At 51.2% G+C, this 20,481-nt stretch overlaps 1 protein-coding gene across 2 annotated transcripts in view; it reads right to left on the reverse strand.

Annotated features, from left to right (window-relative positions):
• cenpv (centromere protein V) overlaps positions 1 to 20,481 on the reverse strand; it is a 54,806-nt gene that overhangs the window by 7,492 nt on the left and 26,833 nt on the right. For both annotated transcript variants that reach the window (XM_038814805.1, XM_038814804.1), the window contains one exon: positions 7,217 to 7,331. In XM_038814805.1, the coding sequence (XP_038670733.1) occupies positions 7,217 to 7,331 (115 nt within the window). The remainder of the gene's footprint in view (positions 1 to 7,216; positions 7,332 to 20,481) is intronic.

The following is a 20,481-nucleotide window of genomic DNA, read 5'->3' on the forward strand; positions in this document are numbered from 1 at the left end:
TTTTTCATCCTGAGCAGGGGATTGATCCCGAGGGTGGAGGATGCAGAGTATTCGGCCATAGCGATTTCAGACCATGCTCCGCACTGGGTTGATCTGGAGATGGGGGAGGAGCGGGACCAGCGCCCGCTCTGGCGCCTGGATGTGGGGATGCTGGCTGATGAGGAGGTGTGTAGGAGGGTCCGGGGAAGTATTGAGGGGTATCTGGATACCAATGACACGGGGGGGGGGTCCGGGTGGGGATGGTCTGGGAGGCTCTGAAAGCAGTGATCAGGGGGGAGCTGATCTCCATCCGGGCCCATAGGAAAAGGAGGGAGAGGAAGGAGAGGGAGAGACTGGTGGGGGAGCTCCTGGATGTGGACAGGAGATACGCGGAGGCACCGGAGGAGGGGTTGCTGGGGGAACGGCGTAGTTTGCAGGCCAAATGTGACTTGTTGACCACCAGAAAGGCGGAGACACAGTGGAGAAGGGCGCAGGGCGCGGTATATGAGTATGGGGAGAAGGCGAGCAGGATGTTGGCGCATCAGCTCCGTAGGCGAGATGCGGCTAGGGAAATTGGTGGAGTGACGGATGGGGATGGGAATGTAGTGCAGAAGGGGACAGAAGTAAATGGGGTCTTTAGGGACTTCTACGAGGAACTGTACCGGTCGGAACATCCGATGGGGAGAGGGAGGATGGAGAGCTTCATGAACAGGCTATGTTTCCCAAGGGTTCAAGAGGAGTTGGTAGAGGGGCTGGGGGCGCCGATAGAGTTGGAGGAGCTAGTCAGGGGGATTGGACAAATGCAGTCAGGTAAGGCCCCGGGGCCGGACGGGTTTCCGGTGGAATTTTATAAAAAGTATGCGGATCTGGTGGGCCCCCTGTTGGTGCGAGCCTTCAATGAGGCATGGGAGGGGGGGCTTTGCCCCCGACGATGTCGCGGGCACTGATCTCTCTGATCCTAAAGCGGGATAAGGACCCCTTGCAGTGTGGATCATATAGGCCTATCTCGCTCCTCAATGTTTTTTTTTTTTTTTATAAATTTAGTGTATCCAATTAATTTTTTTTTTTCCAATTAAGGGGCAATTTAACGTGGCCAATCCACCTACCCTGCACATCTTTGGGTTGTGGGGGTGAAACCCACGCAAACACGGGGAGAATGTGCAAACTCCACACGGACAGTGACCCAGAGCCGGGATCGAACCTGGGACCTCGGCGCCGTGAGGCAACAGGGCTAACCCACTGCGCCACCGTGCTGCCCTCGCTCCTCAATGTTGACGCCAAGTTGCTGGCGAAGATCCTGGCTACCAGGATAGAGGACTGTGTGCCAGGGGTGATACACGAAGATCAGACAGGATTTGGCAAGGGACAGCAGCTCAACACGAATGTCCGGAGACTGCTAAATGTTATTATGATGCCGGCAGTGGAGGGGGAGGCGGAGATAGTGGTGACGCTGGATGCAGAGAAAGCATTTGATAGAGTTGAGTGGGGGTACCTGTGGGAGGAGCTGGAGCGGTTCGGATTTGGGGAGAGATTCATCAAATGGGTGAGGCTGCTCTACGCGGCTCCGATGGCGAGTGTAGTTACAAATGGAAGGAGATCGGAGTACTTTAGGCTCTACCGTGGGACCAGGCAGGGGTGCCCCCTGTACCCCTTGCTCTTTGCACTGGCAATTGAACCTCTGGCTGTGGCGTTGAGGGAGTCAGGGAGATGGAGGGGTCTGGTGCGGGGTGGGGAGGAACATCGGGTATCGCTGTAAACGGACGACCTGCTGTTGTATGTGGTGGACCCAGAAGGGGGAATGCCGGGGGTGATGGAGCTGTTAGCGGAATTTGGGGGCTTCTCGGGCTATAAGTTAAATTTAGGCAAGAGCGAGGTATTTGTAGTACACCCCGGTGATCAGGAGGAGGGAATTGGGAGGCTCCCGTTTAAGAGGGCAGTGAAGAGTTTCAGATACCTGGGGGTGCAGGTGGCCAGGAGTTGGGGGACTCTCCATAAGCTTAATTTTACCAGGCTGGTGGAGCAGATGGAGGAGGAATTTAAAAGGTGGGACATGGTGCCGCTATCGCTGGCGGGTAGAGTGCAGTCCGTCAAAATGACGGTTCTCCCGAGGTTCTTGTTCCTCTTCCAGTGTTTGCCCATCTTTACCCTAGGGCCTTTTTTAGAAGGGTGACCAGCAGCATCATGAGCTTTGTTTGGGCGCATGGGACCCCGAGGGTGAAGAGGGTCTTCTTGGAGCGGGGTAGAGATGGTGGGGGGCTGGCGTTACCCAATCTCTCGGGGTTCTACTGGGCGGCCAATGTGTCGATGGTGCGCAAGTGGGTAATGGAGGGGGAGGGGGCAGCATGGAAACGGATTGGGAGGGCGTCCTGTGGAGATACAAGCCTGGGGGCCCTGGTAACGGCGCTGTGGCCGTTCCCTCCTACGAGGTATACCACGAGTCCGGTGGTGGCGGCTACCCTCAAGATTTGGGGCAGTGGAGGCGACATAGGGGAGAAGTGGGGGGCTCGATGGAGGCTCCATTAAGGGGGAACCATAGGTTCATCCCGGGGAACATGGATGGGGGATTTCGGGGCTGGCACAGAGCGGGCATCAGACAGCTGAGGGACCTGTCTATTGATGGGAGGTTTGCGAGCCTGGGGGAGTTGGAGGAGTAATTTGGGCTCCCCCCAGGAAACATGTTCAGGTATCTGCAGGTAAAGGCATTTGCTAGACGGCAGGTGGAGGGATTCCCTTCGCTTCCCGCGAGGGGGGTGAGTGACAGGGTGCTTTCGGGGGTCTGGGTCGGAGAGGGGAAGATATCTGATATCTACAAGGTTATGCAGGAGGTGGTGGAGGCGTCAGTAGAGGAGCTGAAAACTAAGTGGGAGGGGGAACTGGGGGAACAGATCGAAGACGGGACATGGGCTGATGCCCTGGAGAGGGTTAATTCTTCCTCCTCGTGTGCGCGGCTTAGCCTCATCCAATTCAAGGTGCTGCACCGGGCCCACATGACTGGGACGAGGATGAGTAGGTTCTTTGGGGGTGAAGACAGGTGCGTCAGGTGCTCGGGGAGTCCAGCGAACCATGCCCATATGTTCTGGGCATGCCCGGCACTGGAGGAGTTCTGGAAGGGGGTAGCGAGGACAGTGTCGAGGGTGGTGGGGTCCAGGGTCAAGCCGGGATGGGGACTCGCGATCTTTGGGGTTGGGGTGGAGCCGGGAGTGCAGGAGGCGAAAGAGGCCGGTGTGCTGGCCTTTGTGTCCCTAGTAGCCCGGCGAAGGATCTTGCTACAATGGAAGGATGCGAGGCCCCCAAGCGTGGAGACCTGGATCAATGACATGGCGGGTTTTATTAAGCTAGAGAAGGTCAAATTCACCCTGAGAGGATCGGTACAAGGGTTCTTTAGGCGGTGGCAACCTTTCCTCGACTTTCTGGCTCAACAATAGGGTACTGGGACAGTAGCAGCAGCAACCCGGGGGGGGGGGGGGAAGGGGGGGGGAAGGGGGAGGGAAAAGGGGGGGGGAAGACGATGGCTATGTTTGTTTATTTAATTTTAATTTATTATTAAGTTCTCTTGTTGGGGTTGGGGGGTGGGGGGATGTGATACATGCGTTGATACGGTCTGGGGGGTGTTACAGTCGTTATGGGTTATTTTGTTGTATTTCATTGTTTGTTGTTATATTTTATATTTTCTGTAAAAAATTCCAATAAAAATTATTTAAAAAAAAAAAAAATTTATAAAGAACAAACAAAACAAAAAGACTTGAAGCAGTATGTTTCCACAAATACAAAACATTTGAAATTTGGGCTGTTTTCGCTGTTGCTGTTCTTCAACTTTGACATGTGTGTTTTTTATGCTGGTTTTCTTTTTGCTCTGTTTCCGGGTGGGTTTGTCTGTTGGGTGTGGGGGTGGGGTATGTGGGGAATGTTGGGGGTTTGTATTTTATATGTTCTCTTCGGTACGGGGCTGGGGGTTGGGGTGAAACTGGATTTTGGGGAGCTGCGTCAGAAGGGTGGGGTGTGGCAGTGTGAAAGCGCGGGCTTTCCTCTGGTTTCCCGCGCTGCGGGGCGGGGGGGGGCGGTGCTGGCGGTGGGGGCGTGGCCTCTACTGGTTTTCTTTCCCGCGCTGAAGCGATGCCAAGGAGGTGTGGCAAGACGGGGATGACCCCATGCCGGGAGGGGGTGGGTTTTGGCGGGAGCTGCTGGGGTCAGCAGAAGTCAGCTGACTCACGGAAGTACCATGGAGGGTGCGTCGCGGCTAGGAGGGGTCCTAGCCTGGGGGGGGGGGGGGGGGGGGGGAGAGGGGGAGGGGGATACCGGGTTGCTGCTGGAATGGCCAGGAAGGAGCTGGTGTGGGCCGGGTGGGTACAGGAGAGGCGTTATCGCCATGGGGAACGGGTCAGGCGGGGCGAGCTGGCCTGGGGTGAGCAGTCGATAAGCTATGGCTAGCCGGTAGGGGAGGGGGGCGGGTTGCCCTCTGATCCGGCTGATTACCTGGAACGTGAGGGGGCTGAATGGGCCGGTTAAGAGAACTAGGGTATTTTCTCATCTGAAGGGGCTGAAGGCGGACGTGGCTATGCTCCAGGAGACCCACTTGAAGGTGGCGGACCAGGTTCGTCTGAGGAAGGGGTGGGTGGGGCAGGTTTTTCACTCAGGATTGGACGCGAAGAACCGGGGGGTGGCGATTCTGGTGGGGAAGAGGGTGGCGTTTGAGGCGGCTGAGGTGGTGTCGGACAAGGAGGGCAGATATATCATGGTGAAGGGTAGGCTGCAGGGAGAGAAGGTGGTGCTGGTTAATGTATATGCCCCGAATTGGGATGATGCCGGCTTCATGAGGCGCTTGTTGGGCCGCATTCTGGACCTGGAGGCAGGGGGCCTGATCATTGGGGAGACTTTAACACAGTGCTGGATCCCCCACTGGACCGGTCCAGTTCAAGGACGGGTAGGAGACCGGCGGCGGCCAAAGTACTGAGGGGGTTTATGGACCAGATGGGAGGGGTGGATCCCTGGAGGTTTGGGAGGCCGAGAGCGCGGGAGTATTCCTTTTTCTCTCATGTCCATAGGGTTTATTCCCGAATAGATTTTTTCGTCCTGAGCAGGGGATTGATCCCGAGGGTGCAGGATGCCGAGTATTCGGCCATAGCAATTTCAGACCATGCTCCGCACTGGGTTGATCTGGAGATGGGGGAGGCGCGGGACCAGCGCCCGCTCTGGCGCCTGGATGTGGGGATGCTGGCTGATGAGGAGGTGTGTAGGAGGGTCCGGAGAAGTATTGAGGGGTATCTTGATACCAATGACACAGGGGAGGTCCGGGTGGGGATGGTCTGGGAGGCTCTGAAAGCAGTGATCCGGGGGGAGCTGATCTCCATCCGGGCCCATAGGAAAAGGAGGGAGAGGAAGGAGAGGGAGAGACTGGTGGGCGAGCTCCTGGATGTGGACAGGAGATACGCGGAGGCACCGGAGGAGGGGTTGCTGGGGGAACGGCGTAGTTTGCAGGCCAAATTTGACTTGTTGACCACCAGAAAGGCGGAGACACAGTGGAGGAGGTCGCAGGGCGCGGTATATGAGTATGGGGAGAAGGCGAGCAGGATGTTGGATGGTGGCTGGGGGCGCCGATAGAGTTGGAGGAGCTAGTCAGGGGGATTGGACAAATGCAGTCAGGTAAGGCCCCGGGGCCGGACGGGTTCCCGGTGGAATTTTATAAAAAGTATGCGGACCTGGTGGGCCCCCTGTTGGTGCGAGCCTTCAATGAGGCATGGGAGGGGGGGGGCTTTGCCCCCGACGATGTCGCGGGCACTGATCTCTGATGCTAAAGCGGGATAAGGACCCCTTGCAGTGTGGATCATATAGGCCTATCTCGCTCCTCAATGTTGACGCCATTTGAAATTTGGGCTTTTATCAGTCGAACATTGCAGCCAATATAATTGTGTTTACAATGATGGAAGGATGGGGCAAAGCAGGTAGAAACTGACAGATTCTAATTTTAGAGGGTCGAGACCAAGGGATTACAGATGCAAGATTACATTTAAAAACTTTAAGAAGGAATCTTTATTGTCACAAGTCGGCTTACATTAACACTGCAATGAAGTTACTGTGAAAATCCCCAGGTTAAAGAGGTGTGAATTGTCTCAAGCCAGGACATTTGGTAGGATTTTGAAAGGTCCCGGTTGAGGCTGCACTCATGTGTGCAGAACTTGGCTATAAGTTTCTGCTCGGCGATTCTGCGTTGTCGCACATCCTGAAGGCCGCCTTGGAGAACCCTTACCCGGAGATCAGAGGCTGAATGCCCTTGACTGCTGAAGTGTTCCCCGACTGGAAGGGAACATTCCTGCCTGGCAATTGTCGCGTGATGTCCGTTCATTCGTTGTCGCAGCATCTGCATGGTCTCGCCAATGTACCACGCTGGTACAATGTACCATGCTTGGCGAGACCATGCAGACGCTGCGTCTGATCTCCAAGTAAGCATTCTCCAAGGCAGCCTTCAGGACGTGCGATAACGCAGAATCGCTAAGCAGAAACTTATAGCCAAGTTCCGCACACATGAGTACGGCCTCAACCGGGACCTGGGATTCATGTCGCATTCCATTCACCCCCCCACCATCTGGCCTGGGCTTGCGAAATCCTACCAACTGTCCTGGCTTGAGACAATTCACACCTCTTTAACCTGGGGTTACCCCTATCTCTGGATCTGTAAAGATTTAATCACCTGCAAAGCATTCAAAGCATTGTCTGGCATCTTTGACTTTGTCTGTATATATGTTTGTGGAACCCACCTCTTCATTCACCTGAGGAAGGAGCAGCGCTCCAAAAGCTAGTGATTTGAAACAAACCTGTTGGACTTTAATCTGGTGTTGTAAAAATTCTTACTAAAAATAAGGGGTCTTTCATTTAGGCAGACATGAGAAAAAATGTTTTCTCTCAGAGTGGTGGAGGCAGAGTGAGTGAATATTTTTAAGGCAGAGGTAGATAGATTCTTGACTATCCAGGGAGTCACAGGTTGTGGGGGGTGGGCAAGACTCGAGGGGTTGACTCGCCTAATACTGCTCCTAATTCGTCTGTTTGCATGAATAGCCTATTTTGTATTATCACCTATGTGCGTCTCCAATGATCCTCATGGACCCACAGAAATTCTTGGTGGAAAAGTACCATTTCATACATGGAATTTAATCAGTGTTTCAGAAGTAAGCCAATAACATTTGTACAGGAGATCTTATAAATCAATGGAATTAGCAATGAATTAATGATTTATTTTCCCTACCATATCCATCAGGGTTGGAGCGAGGTGTGTAGAAACTTTGTACTCCACATGTTTTGCAGAAGGTATGTTTTGCTACCTTTGTGTTGAATGTGTAAACAGTTAAATTATCAGCTCCCTGCAAAGGAAGATCAGTCTGAATGGGTTCAAGACTTGACAATGACAACTGAATCTTCATCAATCTGTTTCACTTCCGTTTTAAATTCTGATTTGAAACTTCAGGCAATTTGAACATAAAAACAGAAGCAAGCAATTCCCACAGTTCACAGACAAGCATTTGCCTCTCATAAATGATTACATTTCTGTTTAAAATGTCTGTCCACAAGTCCCTCGGTTACCTGAAGTTAGGGAGAAGCCAAACTATTTCGTTATCAGGTCCCATATTCACACTCTAGTCTTTGTTAAATCAGATCAGCTCAGCACTCCTGAAATCGGATAAAGTAACTGATCTAAGATGTTGTTCAGACTCAACCCAACAGATTCAGTATCAAAAGTAATTGACTGGGTGTGAAGTATTTTTGGAACATTCTCAGAGGATGTTATATATTTCCGGGGCCTTTCTTTTCTGAGATCTAGCAAGTGATCTCTTATGAAAAGTTTGTTTATGTGGACACTGGATAAGAACAGGGGCAGATATGACTGATTACCCCTTGCAGTTCACAATGTAGATTGTCCGACCCGATGGGAGACCATATTGGATTTGGTACTTGGTAATGAACCAGGGCAGGTGATAGATTTGTTAGTGGGGGAGCATTTTGGAGGTAGTGACCACAATTCTGTGATTTTCGCTTTAGTAATGGCGAGGGATAGGTGCGAGCAACAGGGCAAGGTTTGCAATTGGGGGAAGGGTAAATACAATGCTGTCAGACAAGAATTGAAGTGCATAAGTTGGAAACATAGGCTGTCAGGGAAGGACACAAGTGAAATGTGGAACTTGTTCAAGGAACAGATACTACATGTCTTTGATATGTATGTCCCTGTCAGGCAGGGAAGAGATGGTTGAGTGAGGGAACCATGGTTGACAAGAAGGAGAATTATGTAAGGCTGAGGAAACAAGGTTCAGACAGGGCGCTGGATGGATACAAGATAGCCAGGAGGGAACTGAAGAAAGGGATTAGGAGAGCTAAGAGAGGGCATGAAAAATCTTTGGCGGGTAGGATCAAGGAAAACCCCAAGGCCTTTTACACATATGTGAGAAATATGAGAATGACTCGAGCGAGGGTAGGTCCGATCAAGGACAGTAGCGGGAGATTGTGTATCGAGTCTGAAGAGATAGGAGAGGTCTTGAACGAGTATTTGTCTTCAGTATTTACAAACGAGAGGGGCCATATTGTTGGAGAGGACAGTGTAAAACAGACTGGTAAGCTCGAGGAGATACTTGTTAGGAAGGAAGATGTGTTGGGCGTTTTGAAAAACTTGAGGATAGACAAGTCCCCCGGGCCTGACGGGATATATCCAAGGATTCTATGGGAAGCAAGGAATGAAATTGCAGAGCCGTTGGCAATGATCTTTTCGTCCTCACTGTCAACAGGGGTGGTACCAGGGGATTGGAGAGTGGCGAATGTTGTGCCTCTGTTCAAAAAAGGGAATAGGGATAACCCTGGGAATTACAGGCCAGTTAGTCTTACTTCGGTGGTAGGCAAAGTAATGGGAAGGGTACTGAGGGATAGGATTTCTGAGCATCTGAACAGACACTGCTTGATTAGGGATAGTCAGTACGGATTTGTGAGGGGTAGGTCTTGCCTTACAAGTCTTATTGACTTCTTTGAGGAGGTGACCAAGCATGTGGATGAAGGTAAAGCAGTGGATGTAGTGTATATAGATTTTAGTAAGGCATTTGATAAGGTTCCCCATGGTAGGCTTATGCAGAAAGTAAGGAGGCATGGGATAGTGGGAAATTTTGCCAGTTGGATAACGAACTGGCTAACCAATAGAAGTCAGAGAGTGGTGGTGGATGGCAAATATTCAGCCTGGAGCCCAGTTACCAGTGGCGTACCGCAGGGATCAGTTCTGGGTCCTCTGCTGTTTGTGATTTTCATTAATGACTTGGATGAGGGAGTTGAAGGGTGGGTCAGTAAATTTGCAGATGATACGAAGATTGGTGGAGTTGTGGATAGTGAGGAGGGCTGTTGTCAGCTGCAAAGAGACATAGATAGGATGCAAAGCTGGGCTGAGAAGTAGCAGATGGAGTTTAACCCTGACAAGTGTGAGGTTGTCCATTTTGGAAGGACAAATATGAATGCGGAATACAGGGTTAACGGTAGGGTTCTTGGCAATGTAGAGGAGCAGAGAGATCTTGGGGTCTATGTTCATAGATCTTTGAAAGTTGCCACTCAAGTGGATAGAGCTGTTAATAAGGCCTATGGTGTGCTAGCGTTCATTAACAGAGGGATTGAATTTAAGAGCCGTGAGGTGATGATGCAGCTGTACAAAACCTTGGTAAGGCCACATTTGGAGTACTGTGTGCAGTTCTGGGCGCCTCATTTTAGGAAGGATGTGGAAGCTTTGGAAAAGATGCAAAGGAGATTTACCAGGATGTTGCCTGGAATGGAGAGTAGGTCTTACGAGGAAAGGTTGAGGGTGCTAGGCCTTTTCTCATTAGAACGGAGAAGGATGGCCTTGCATAAGCTAAACCTCACAAGGCTGGTGGAGCAAATGGAGGAGGAGTTTAAGAGGTGGGATATGCTGCCGCTGTCTTTGGCGGGTAGGGTGCAGTCAGTCAAGGTGACGGTGCTCCCGAAGTTTCTGTTCCTGTTCCAGTGCCTCCCCATCCTTATCCCGAAGGCCTTTTTCAGGCGGGTTAACAGGAGCATTACGGGGTTTGTGTGGGCACACGGGACTCCAAGGGTGAGACGGGTGTTCTTGGAGTGGGGCAGGGATGGGGGGGGGGGCTGGCGTTGCCCAACCTCTGTGGGTATTATTGGGCTGCCAACGCAGCGATGGTGCGTAAGTGGGTAATGGACGGGGAGGGGGCGGCATGGAAGAGGCTGGAGATGGCATCCTGTGTGGGTACGAGCCTGGAAGCGCTTGCAACGGCGCCGCTGCCGCTCCTCCGACGAGGTATACCACAAGCCCGGTGGTGGCAGCTACCCTCAAGATTTGGGGGCAATGGAAGTGGCACAGGGGGGAGGTGGGGGCCTCGATGGGGTCCCCGATACAGGGGAACCACCGGTTTGTTCCGGGGAGAATTGATGGCGGGTTCCTGAGTTGGCACAGGGCAGGTGTTAGGAGGTTGAGGGATATGTTTGTAGACGGGAAGTTTGCGAGCCTGGGTGAGCTGGAAGGGAAGTTCAGGCTCCCCCCGGGGAACACCTTTAGGTACATGCAAGTAAGGGCATTTGTCAGGCGGCAGGTGGCGGGGTTCCCCCTGCTGCCGCCGCGTGGGGTCCAGGACAGGGTGCTCTCGGGGCTATGGGCTGGAGAGGGGAGGATCTCGGAAGTGTACCAGGTGATGCAGGAGGTAGACGAGGCCTCGGTGGAGGAGCTGAAAGATAAATGGGAGGAGGAGCTGGGTGAAGAGATTGAGGAGGGGACGTGGGCGGATGCCCTAGAAAGGGTGAACTCCTCCTCTTCGTGTGCGAGGCTTAGCCTCATACAGTTTAAGGTGCTGCATAGGGCTCATATGACCGGGACAAGGATGAGCCGGTTTTTTGGGACCGAGGACAGGTGTACTAGGTGCTCAGGGAGCCCAGCAAACCATGTCCACATGTTCTAGGCATGCCCAGCGCTGGGGGAATTTTGGAAGGGTGTAGCAAGGACAGTATCGAGGGTGGTAGGATCCAGGGTCAATCCGGGCTGGGGACTCGCAATATTTGGTGTCGCAGTGGAGCCGGGAGTGCAGGAGGCGAAAGAGGCCGGTGTGCTGGCCTTTGCGTCCCTAGTAGCCCGGCGGAGGATTCTTCTTCAGTGGAAGGATGCGAGGCCCCCAAGCGTGGAGGCCTGGGTCAACGATATGGCGGGGTTTATTAAATTGGAGAGGGTGAAATTTGCCCTAAGGGGGTCAGTGCAGGGGCTTTTCAGGAGATGGCAACCATTCCTAGATCTCCTGGCAGAACGGTAAAAACAAAAGGTCAGCAGCAGCAACAACGGGGGGGGGGGGGGGGGGGTTTGTCTCTTTGTTTTTGTTTTGGGTTGATTATCTGTTTATTGCCAATGACGGGCATTAATTTATTGTTTCTCTTTTGTATTTACGGGGGGGGGGGGGGGGGGTTCTGGTTTTTTTTGTTCTTAGAATTTTCTGTTATTGTTCTCTTCTTTGTGAAAATGCGAAAATTTGAATTAAAATTATTTTTTAAAAAAAGAACGGAGAAGGATGAGGGGCAATTTGATAGAGGTTTATAAGATGATTAGGGGAATAGATAGAGTAGACAGTCAGAGACTTTTTCCCCGGGTGGAACAAACCATTACAAGGGGACATAATTTAAGGTAAATGGTGGAAGATATAGGGGGGATGTCAGAGGTAGGTTCTTTACCCAGAGAGTAGTGGGGGCATGGAATGCACTGCCTGTGGAAGTAGTTGAGTCGGAAACGTTAGGGACCTTCAAGCGGCTATTGGATAGGTACATGGATTATGGTAGAATAATGGAGTGTAAGTTAATTTGTTCTTAAGGGCAGCACGGTAGCATTGTGGATAGCACAATTTTCTTCACAGCTCCAGGGTCCCAGGTTCGATTTCGGCTTGGGTCACTGTCTGTGTGGAGTCTGCACATCCTCCCCGTGTGTGCATGGGTTTCCTCCGGATGCTCCGGTTTCCTCCCACAGTCCAAAGATGTGCAGGTTGGGTGGATTGGCCATGATAAATTGCCCTTAGTGTCCAAAATTCTATGATCTATGATTAACCTAGGACAAAAGTTCGGCACAACATCGTGGGCCGAAGGGCCTGTTCTGTGCTGTATTTCTCTATGTTCTAGTTCCAAACCTCACTGACCATTCCTTTCCAGAATTAAAACTGTTCAACAACGTACCAGCGAGAGACCTGTACCCAAATTTAGACAAGGGCAGATAGGAGGAAACTTCAGGGGAGCCTAAATGTCAGTGATGAGACCATCAATTCACGCGGCACGTGGTTAGAAACGAACAGTGGTTTTAATCTTCTTACAACAGAGCCTGCCTGTGACAAGATGAACTCTAGATGAACTGGCAGGCAGGCTCACAACATTAACCTTTATACTTCCGGTTAGGGGGAGGAGCCATGGGCAGAGCCAAGGGTGGAGCCCAGTGCAAGCTCCTCATCTCCCCCTATGGGTAGAGCCGCGCAACTACACATGATCTAGTACAAGGTACAGGCTCAACACATGTTGTACAATACAGTGTGGATTATTAGTGTTTATAATTCACCACAGCCAGCAGGGACTAGTTGAACCGAATGACCTGTATCTGTGCGTATATCCTGTAATCTATCATTAACAAGAATCTAATCAGCGTGGGATGGAATATTTGCCACTCACTTGGATTAACCCAGCCACAGTAGCATTATGTAGCATCACACGTAATCAGATTTCTGTCCCTAGAATCTATAGTGAACATGTGGCGCAGTGGTTAGCATTACTGCCTCATGGCACCGAGGGCCCGAGTTTGGTCCCAGCCCCGGGTCACTGTCCGCGTCGAGTTTGCACATTCTCCCTGTGTTTGCATGGTTTCACCCCCACAACCCAAAGATGTGAGGGGTAGGTGGATAGGCCACGCTAAATTGCCCCTTAATTGGAAATAACATTTTTTTTTAAATGAGTGCAGTGTTACTGTAATGTGTACAATCTATAGGATGCACTACAGCATCTTGGGAACATCATCCCAAATTATACATTTCAAGTTATTTCTTTACCAATACTAAATCAAAATGCTACCAGTACCATTGTGGGAGAAGCATCAGTTGATGGGCCGAATGGCCTCCTTCTGCACTGTAAGGATTCTGTGAATCTAACAGGGCGATGGTTCAGATGAAGGCCCATTATGGCCTTCAGGATAATTAGCAATTTGGCAATAATCACAGCTATGCAAGCATCATGGCGGTTAACTAACTTGCTTGAGTCTTTTGATGAGGTAATGGAGAGGTTGCTGAGGGTAATTGGCTGTTGTGGCGATGGACTTCCAGAAAAATATTGTGCTACATAACAGGTGTATGAGTCATGTGGTGGAGGCTTTCAGAAAAGAACGGAATAATTAGTTCCCTGAAGAGGAAAACATTTCAGAGCTCTGGTAAACAAATGGTGGAGTGGGACTAGGAGAGCTGACATGGACACGGTTGGCTGAATGGCCTCCTGTTCTGTAATCATGGCAGAATGTGCCCATCTTAAGACTAGGTGCAGTGGCTGGTACTCCAGGATGCCTTTCCTGCTGGCCAGCATAGCAGGATTCCGCTCCAAATTCTGGAACCTCATTAATTATGCACAGGTGAATGGAAGGGGTGGGTGTGGAAGGCCCATTGTTTTATTGTAGATGTTCGGGTGAGGGGGACTGGGCTACCCTGCCAGCAAACTGCAGTTCACTAGTGAACGGGAGTGAGGTGGGGGAGGGGTGTGGCCTGCTGATCCTGGTTGTACAGGTTTCAGCCGGTCTATGAGGTGTGAATGGTGGGGGATGGGTGAGGCAATAGCTGTTGAGAGAGGAATTGGTTGTGGGATTTACGGAATGGAGAGGGGTAGATGCTCCATCCGATGGGTGGGGCCAGGTGCCATCTCAGGCAGATACTACTGGTTGGGAAATGTTGGGGGGAGGGCTGACCCAAGGTGGGGTAGTGATGAGGGCCGATGTGGTGCTCTTGCAGACAACTCACTTGTGGATGAAGGACCAGATACAGCTTCATAATGGCTGGGTAAGCCACAGCTTTCAATTGGGCTTTGAAATCCTGGGGGGATTCCAATATGGTCTTGGATCCGAAGACGGACCGTCCCAAGTCAAAGTCTTTTTGCCCTTTGAGGGGGTGGGGGGAACAAACGTGTCTGCGCCATTTATGAGGGAGATTAGTTTAACTACATGGGGAGGTCACGCCGTCTGTGTTATGGGAGGCGTTGAAGGCGGTTGTGCGAGGAGATAATTGCATATAAGACGCAGGTTGATAGGGAGGCGAGGGAGGAGCGGCAGCGACTGGTGGATGAGGCTGTGGAGGCTGACAGTAAATATGCGGAGGATGCCACCCTGCAGCAATTGGTAGGAAGGTATTACAGACACAATTTAACCTAGCGACCACGGATAAGGCAGTGCCGCCAGCTGCAGCACACAAGGGGGTGATGTACGAATATAGGGAGACGGCCAGCTGCTTGTTGGCTGGCCAGTTGAGATGGCAGGCAGCTTCCGGAGAGATTGTTCAGGTGCGGGATATGGGAGGTGGGCTGGTGGCTTTGCCCAAGAAGGTGAATGGCGCATTGGAGGCGTTCTACAAGAGGCCATGTAGGTCAGAATCACCGGAGGATGAGTTGGACATGGGGGAGGTTTTGGAGGGGTTGGACTGTCCCACATTGCAGGATGGGGGATCAGGAAGGGTTAGAGGGGCTACTGGAGGCGGTGTAAGTTCGGAAGCCAATCGGAAATATGCAGACGTGCAAGGCCAGAACTGGATGGGTTGCCGGTGGAATTTTATAAACAGTTTGCCGACCAGCTGGTACCATTGTTAGTGGACACATTTGAAGACTAAATGGCTTCGGGGTCACTCCCGGAGACGATGATGCAGGCATCTATCTCGCTTCTTCTTCTGATAAAGGACCCGGTAGAATGAGAAGGACCCAGTAGAATGCGGGTGGTATCGGCCGATTTCGTTACTGAATGTGGATGCAAAGATCCTGGCAATGGTTCTGCCGCTCAGATTGGAGGAGTTGCCTCCTGAACATTGTTGGGGAGGATAAAACAGGGTTGGTGACGGGGAGGCAGTTGTCCTCTAATATGCAGCATCTATTGAATGTGATCCTATTCCCGCCGGAGGGAAGGAGCAGGTGGTCGTCGTGCTGCTGGATGCGGGACAGGCCTTCGATAGGTTGATTGGAGGTCTCTGAGGTTTTGGAGCAGTTTGGGATTGGACCCAAGTTTGTGTCATGGCTGAGATTGTCATTCAAGCAACCCAAAGCTGGTGTTCGCACCAATAATATGTACTCAAAAATATTTCCAGCTGTTTCGGGGAACAAGGCAGGGTGCCCTATGTCCTCGTTACTATTTGTGTTGGCGATAGAGCCTTTGAGGAATTTGGGTGAGTGGAAGGGGGATAGTGAGGGAGGGGATGGAACATGTGGGGCCGGATTCTCCGTCCCGCCACGCCACTTTTGAGCCTCAACCGCTGGTGAGATTCTCCATTACGCCAGCCGGTCAATGAGGTTTTCCAATGTGGAGCAGGTCCACACCATCGGGAAACTCCCGGGTGCTGGCAAAACGGACCCGTGGGGCGGGATTCTGCGAGCCCGCAGCGGGTTGGAGAATCGGCGGGTGCGCGGGAATTTCCTGCCACGCCGCTCCGACACCAGGCCGCCAATTCTCCAGAGAATCGGCGCCAATCGCTCCTGCGCAGTCGCCGAGGCAATGGTTGCGAGCCGCTGAAATAGGCCCCAGTGGCGATTCTCCGCGAGCAACGGGCCGCACTCCCGCCGAGTCCCACCAGGTTAGTCCCGAGTCTCTAACCTGGTACCAGCCGGCACCAGCGGCCGCTGTGGACATCCTGGGAGGGGGAAGGTGGGGAGACCTGACTCTGTTGGGGGGGGGGGGGGGGCTCCAAGGGGTCCAGGCCCGCGATCGGGGGGCATCTGATCGGCGGGCGGCTGCGATCTGGAGGGGGTCTGCCTCCTATTGCGCAGCCCGCCATAAACTCCCCAACATGTTGCTCCGGCGCAGAGATAGCCATCACGTGCATGGCGGACTCACGCCGGATGTGCAGGGCTGCCTTTCGGCGCCGGAGCTGCGTGAAGCTCTCTGCCGCCGTGAACAGCGGTGAATTACTGGGCCAGGAGGCCCATTGGCGGCGGTGTACACCACTCCGGTATTTATGCCGGCGTCAACACTTGGCCTGGAGTTTGGAGAATCCCAGCCAGGGTGTCCCTGTAAGCTGATGGTGTTACTGTATATTTTGGACCTGGTCCCTACAATGGTGACATAATAGCAGTTTTGAAGCAGTTTTGTGCGTTCTCTGGGTATAAGTTAAACTTGGGGAAGAGTAAGTGTTTTTCGGTTACCCCACCGGAGAATGGAGCGAATTTGGGGGTGTTGCTGCTTTTTTTGACGGGCATCATTTTATGTATTTAGGGGTGCAGGTAGTGTGGGATTGGGCTCGGCTTCTTCAGTTAAACTTTACGAGTCTGGTGGGTAGGGTTAAGGTGGAATTGCAGAGGTGGGATAGCCTCCCTCTGTCCTTGGCAGGCCGAGTGGAGTCCGTGAAGATGACCATTTTGCCACGTTTTCTATTCCTATTCCAATGCTTGCCGGCTTTTTTGCCAAAGACATTTTTTTGCAGAGGTGGAGAAGCTGTTTTCATTGTTGATTTGGGTGGGTATGTTTGCTAGAATTTGGCGATTGGCCTTACAAAGGGACTGCCAGTCACTGGGTATGGTGCTGTCGAGCTTGATCTATTACTATTGGGCGGTGAACGCGGAAGAGGTGTTGGGTTGGTGTGGTGATCAGGCTTGTGTGAGTGAGGATGGAGTCAGGCTTGTGTAAGCAGAAGGGGTTTCTGGCCCTGGTGACAGTTTCACTGCCGTTCTCTCCAGGGAAGTATTCAAGTGGTTGTGACATTGAAAATATACCGTCAAGTTTGGCAGAATTTTAAGTTAGGTAGGATGTCGAAGCGGGCGGCAATTTGTGATTATCATATGATCGAGCCGGCAAGACTGGATTCCAGGTTTCGGGGTGGATGGAATGTGGAACATGTTTCTGGAGGGGCGGTTCGCGAGTCTGGAGGAGGTGTCAAAGAAGTTTTTGCAGGCGGAAAACTTTGGATATCTGCAGGTGAGGGACTTTGCAAGGAAGGTTTTCCCATCGTTTTCCGATGGTGCCGACTTCCTCATTGTTGGAAAGGGTTGTGTCGTGCACAGGAAGAGGGGAGCACCTCAGGAAGTTATGGGAGGATAATGGTGGAGGAAACTGCATCCCTGATGGGGATTAAGGCCAAAAGTGAGGAGGAGTTGGGGGTGGCATTAGAGGAGGGGGGGGGTGTAGATTGATGACATCACAGCAGCTTGATGCTGGGATTCCTCCATAAATAATTGTACACTCAGATGAAGGCTGAGTGAGGTAACATTCTCACTACAGAAATCGCTAGATTGCCTTCCTTTGAGATCAGTGACAAGCACCCTCGCTCCGCTGCCAACAGGAGAATTCGTGCCCATGTAAATTCCAGGGAAATTTGGAAAATGCAAATTTTCCCTCGTCAGATCTAATTTCTGCCCATCTCTCCCTCTCCTCCATTCAGACACTCGCTAAAATGTACCTGTTTGACCCAAGCTTTTACTTTAAGTCCCTCTCTGATAACAGGTTTCTGTGCGAGTTGTTTGTTAGTAGAAGTTGACATGGAGGGTGAATGCCACTTTGTGATGCATGAGACTGGGGTTGATACAGCTGAAGACACCGAGCACACGTAACTATGGCTAGGTTAAGTCAGTTCTTTGAGGGGGTGTCAGTGCTGTGGGAGGGGCCTGGTAAACCATGTGCATATGTTCTGGGCGTGTCCTGAGCTGGTGAGATTTTGGGTCTCTTTATTCCTCACATGTGAGAGACTTTACAGATGGATTTGGAGCCCAGTTCCCGAGCGGCCATATCAGACCTGCCAGAGCTGCAGATGGGTGAGGGGGCGGATGTCTTAGCTTTCGCCTTGCTGGTTGCTCGCAGGTGGGTTCTGTTGGAATGGAGGTCAGCTTCTCCACCCAGTACCTGTTGCTGGGGGATCTCATGGGGTTTTTGCATCTGGAGAAAGTTAAATATACGTAATGGGGCGCATTGGAGTTCTACAATAGATGTCGGTCTTTTATTGTGTTCTTTAAAGAGCTAGTCACCATTAGCTGTTGTGGGGGGGGGGGGGGGGGGGTGGTTGATGCTTCTGTGTTTGGTTGTTTGTTTTGTTTTATAGTTTTATATTTATTAAAAATGTAATAAAAATATATATTTTTAATGATGCACAGGCAAGTAAGGAGACTTGCCTCAGATTCTCCTGGTAGCTGATATCTCCGCCTGCCCCTAGCTGACGAGTTTGGGGGTCCTGGTACCAGTTGAGCACACTCCTATCACTCTTTCCAGCCCAGCAGGATGTCAGCAACCCAGAGGAAAAGGCTTGCAGCTTCAAGAAGAAACTGTTCCTTGATTCAGCCACCTTATCCCGAGCCTGTGAGGGGCTCATGCCCCACTTAGACATCTACCCACCACACCTAGAGTCTTTATGCATCCCTTTCCAGTACACAATGTGATATAATTTATCAAAATTCACTAGGCTCTGGGGTGGTCCCGGCGGATTGGAAATTAGCAAACGTGACACCACTGTTTAAAAAAGGAGGTAGGCAGAAAGCGGATAATTATAGGTCAGTGAGCTTAACTTCGGTAGTAGGCAAGATGCTGGAATCCATCATCAAAGAAGAAATAGCGAGGCATCTGGATGGAAATTGTCCCATTGGGCAGACGCAGCATGGGTTCATAAAGTGCAGGTCATGCCTAACTAATTTGATGGAATTTTTTGAGGACATTACCAGTGCAGTAGATAACGGGGAGCCAATGGATGTGGTATATCTGGATTTCCAGAAAGCCTTTGACAAGGTGCCACACAAAAGGTTGCTGCATAAGATAAAGATGCATGGCATTAAGGGTAAAGTAGTAGCATGGACAGATGATTGGTTAATTAATAGAAAGCAAAGAGTGGGGATGAATGGGTGTTTCTCTGGTTGGCAATCAGTAGCTAGTGGTGTCCCTCAGGGATCAGTGTTGGGCCCACAATTGTTCACAATTTACATAGATGATTTGGAGTTGGGGACCAAGGGCAATGTGTCCAAGTTTGCAGGCGACACTAAGATGAGTGGTAAAGCAAAAAGTGCAGAGGATACCGGAAGTCTACAGAGGGATTTGGATAGGTTAAGTGAATGGGCTAAGGTCTGGCAGATGGAATACAATGTTGACAAATGTGAGGTTATCCATTTTGGTAGGACTAACAGCAAACAGGATTATTATTTAAACGATAAAATATTAAAGCATACTGCTGTGCAGAGAGACCTGGGTGTGCTAGTGCATGAGTTGCAAAGAGTTGGTTTACAGGTGCAACAGGTGATTAAGAAAGCAAATGGAATTTTGTCCTTCATTGCTAGAGGGATGGCGTTTAAGACTAGGGAGGTTATGCTGCAATTGTATAAGGTGTTAGTGAGGCCACACCTGGAGTATTGTGTTCAGTTTTGGTCTCCTTACTTGAGAAAGGACGTACTGGCACTGGAGGGTGTGCAGAGGAGATTCACTAGATTAATCCCAGAGCTGAAGGGGTTGGATTATGAGGAGAGGTTGAGTAGATTGGGACTGTACTCGTTGGAATTTAGAAGGATGAGGGGGGATTTAAAATTTAAAATTATGAAGGGAATAGATAGGATAGATGCGGGCAGGTTGTTTCCACTGGCGGGTGAAAGCAGAACTAGGGGGCATAGCCTCAAAATAAGGGGAAGTAGATTTAGGACTGAGTTTAGTAGGAACATATTCACCCAAAGGGTTGTGAATCTATGGAATTCCTTGCCCAGTGAAGCAGTAGAGGCTCCTTCATTAAATGTTTTTAAGATAAAGATAGATAGTTTTTTGAAGAATAAAGGGATTAAAGGTTATGGTGTTCGGGCCGGAAAGAGGAGCTGAGTCCACAAAAGATCAGCCATGATCTCATTGAATGGCGGAGCAGGCTCGAGGGGCCATATGGCCTACTCCTGCTCCTAGTTCTTATTCCTTTGACCCCTGAACCCCCCTCCCTTTGTGAGCTTTTCATGCAGATTTCTCAGGGTCCATTTCCCTCTGCCTTTCATTGTTCATCTTTCGGGGCAGCACGGTAGCATTGTGGATAGCACAATCGCTTCACAGCTCCAGGGTCCCAGGTTCAATTCCGGCTTGGGTCACTGTCTGTGTGGAGTCTGCACATCCTCCCCGTGTGTGCGTGGGTTTCCACCGGGTGCTCCGGTTTCCTCCCACAGTCCAAAGATGTGCGGGTTAGGTGGATTGGCCATGATAAATTGCCCTTAGTGTTCAAAATTGCCCTTAGTGTTGGGTGGGATTACTGAGTTATGGGGATAGGGTGGAGGTGTTGACCTTGGGTAGGGGGTAGGGTGCTCTTTCCAAGAGCCAGTGCAGTC

This window comes from Scyliorhinus canicula, chromosome 12 (assembly GCF_902713615.1).
Source record: "Scyliorhinus canicula chromosome 12, sScyCan1.1, whole genome shotgun sequence".
NCBI lineage: Eukaryota > Metazoa > Chordata > Chondrichthyes > Carcharhiniformes > Scyliorhinidae > Scyliorhinus > Scyliorhinus canicula.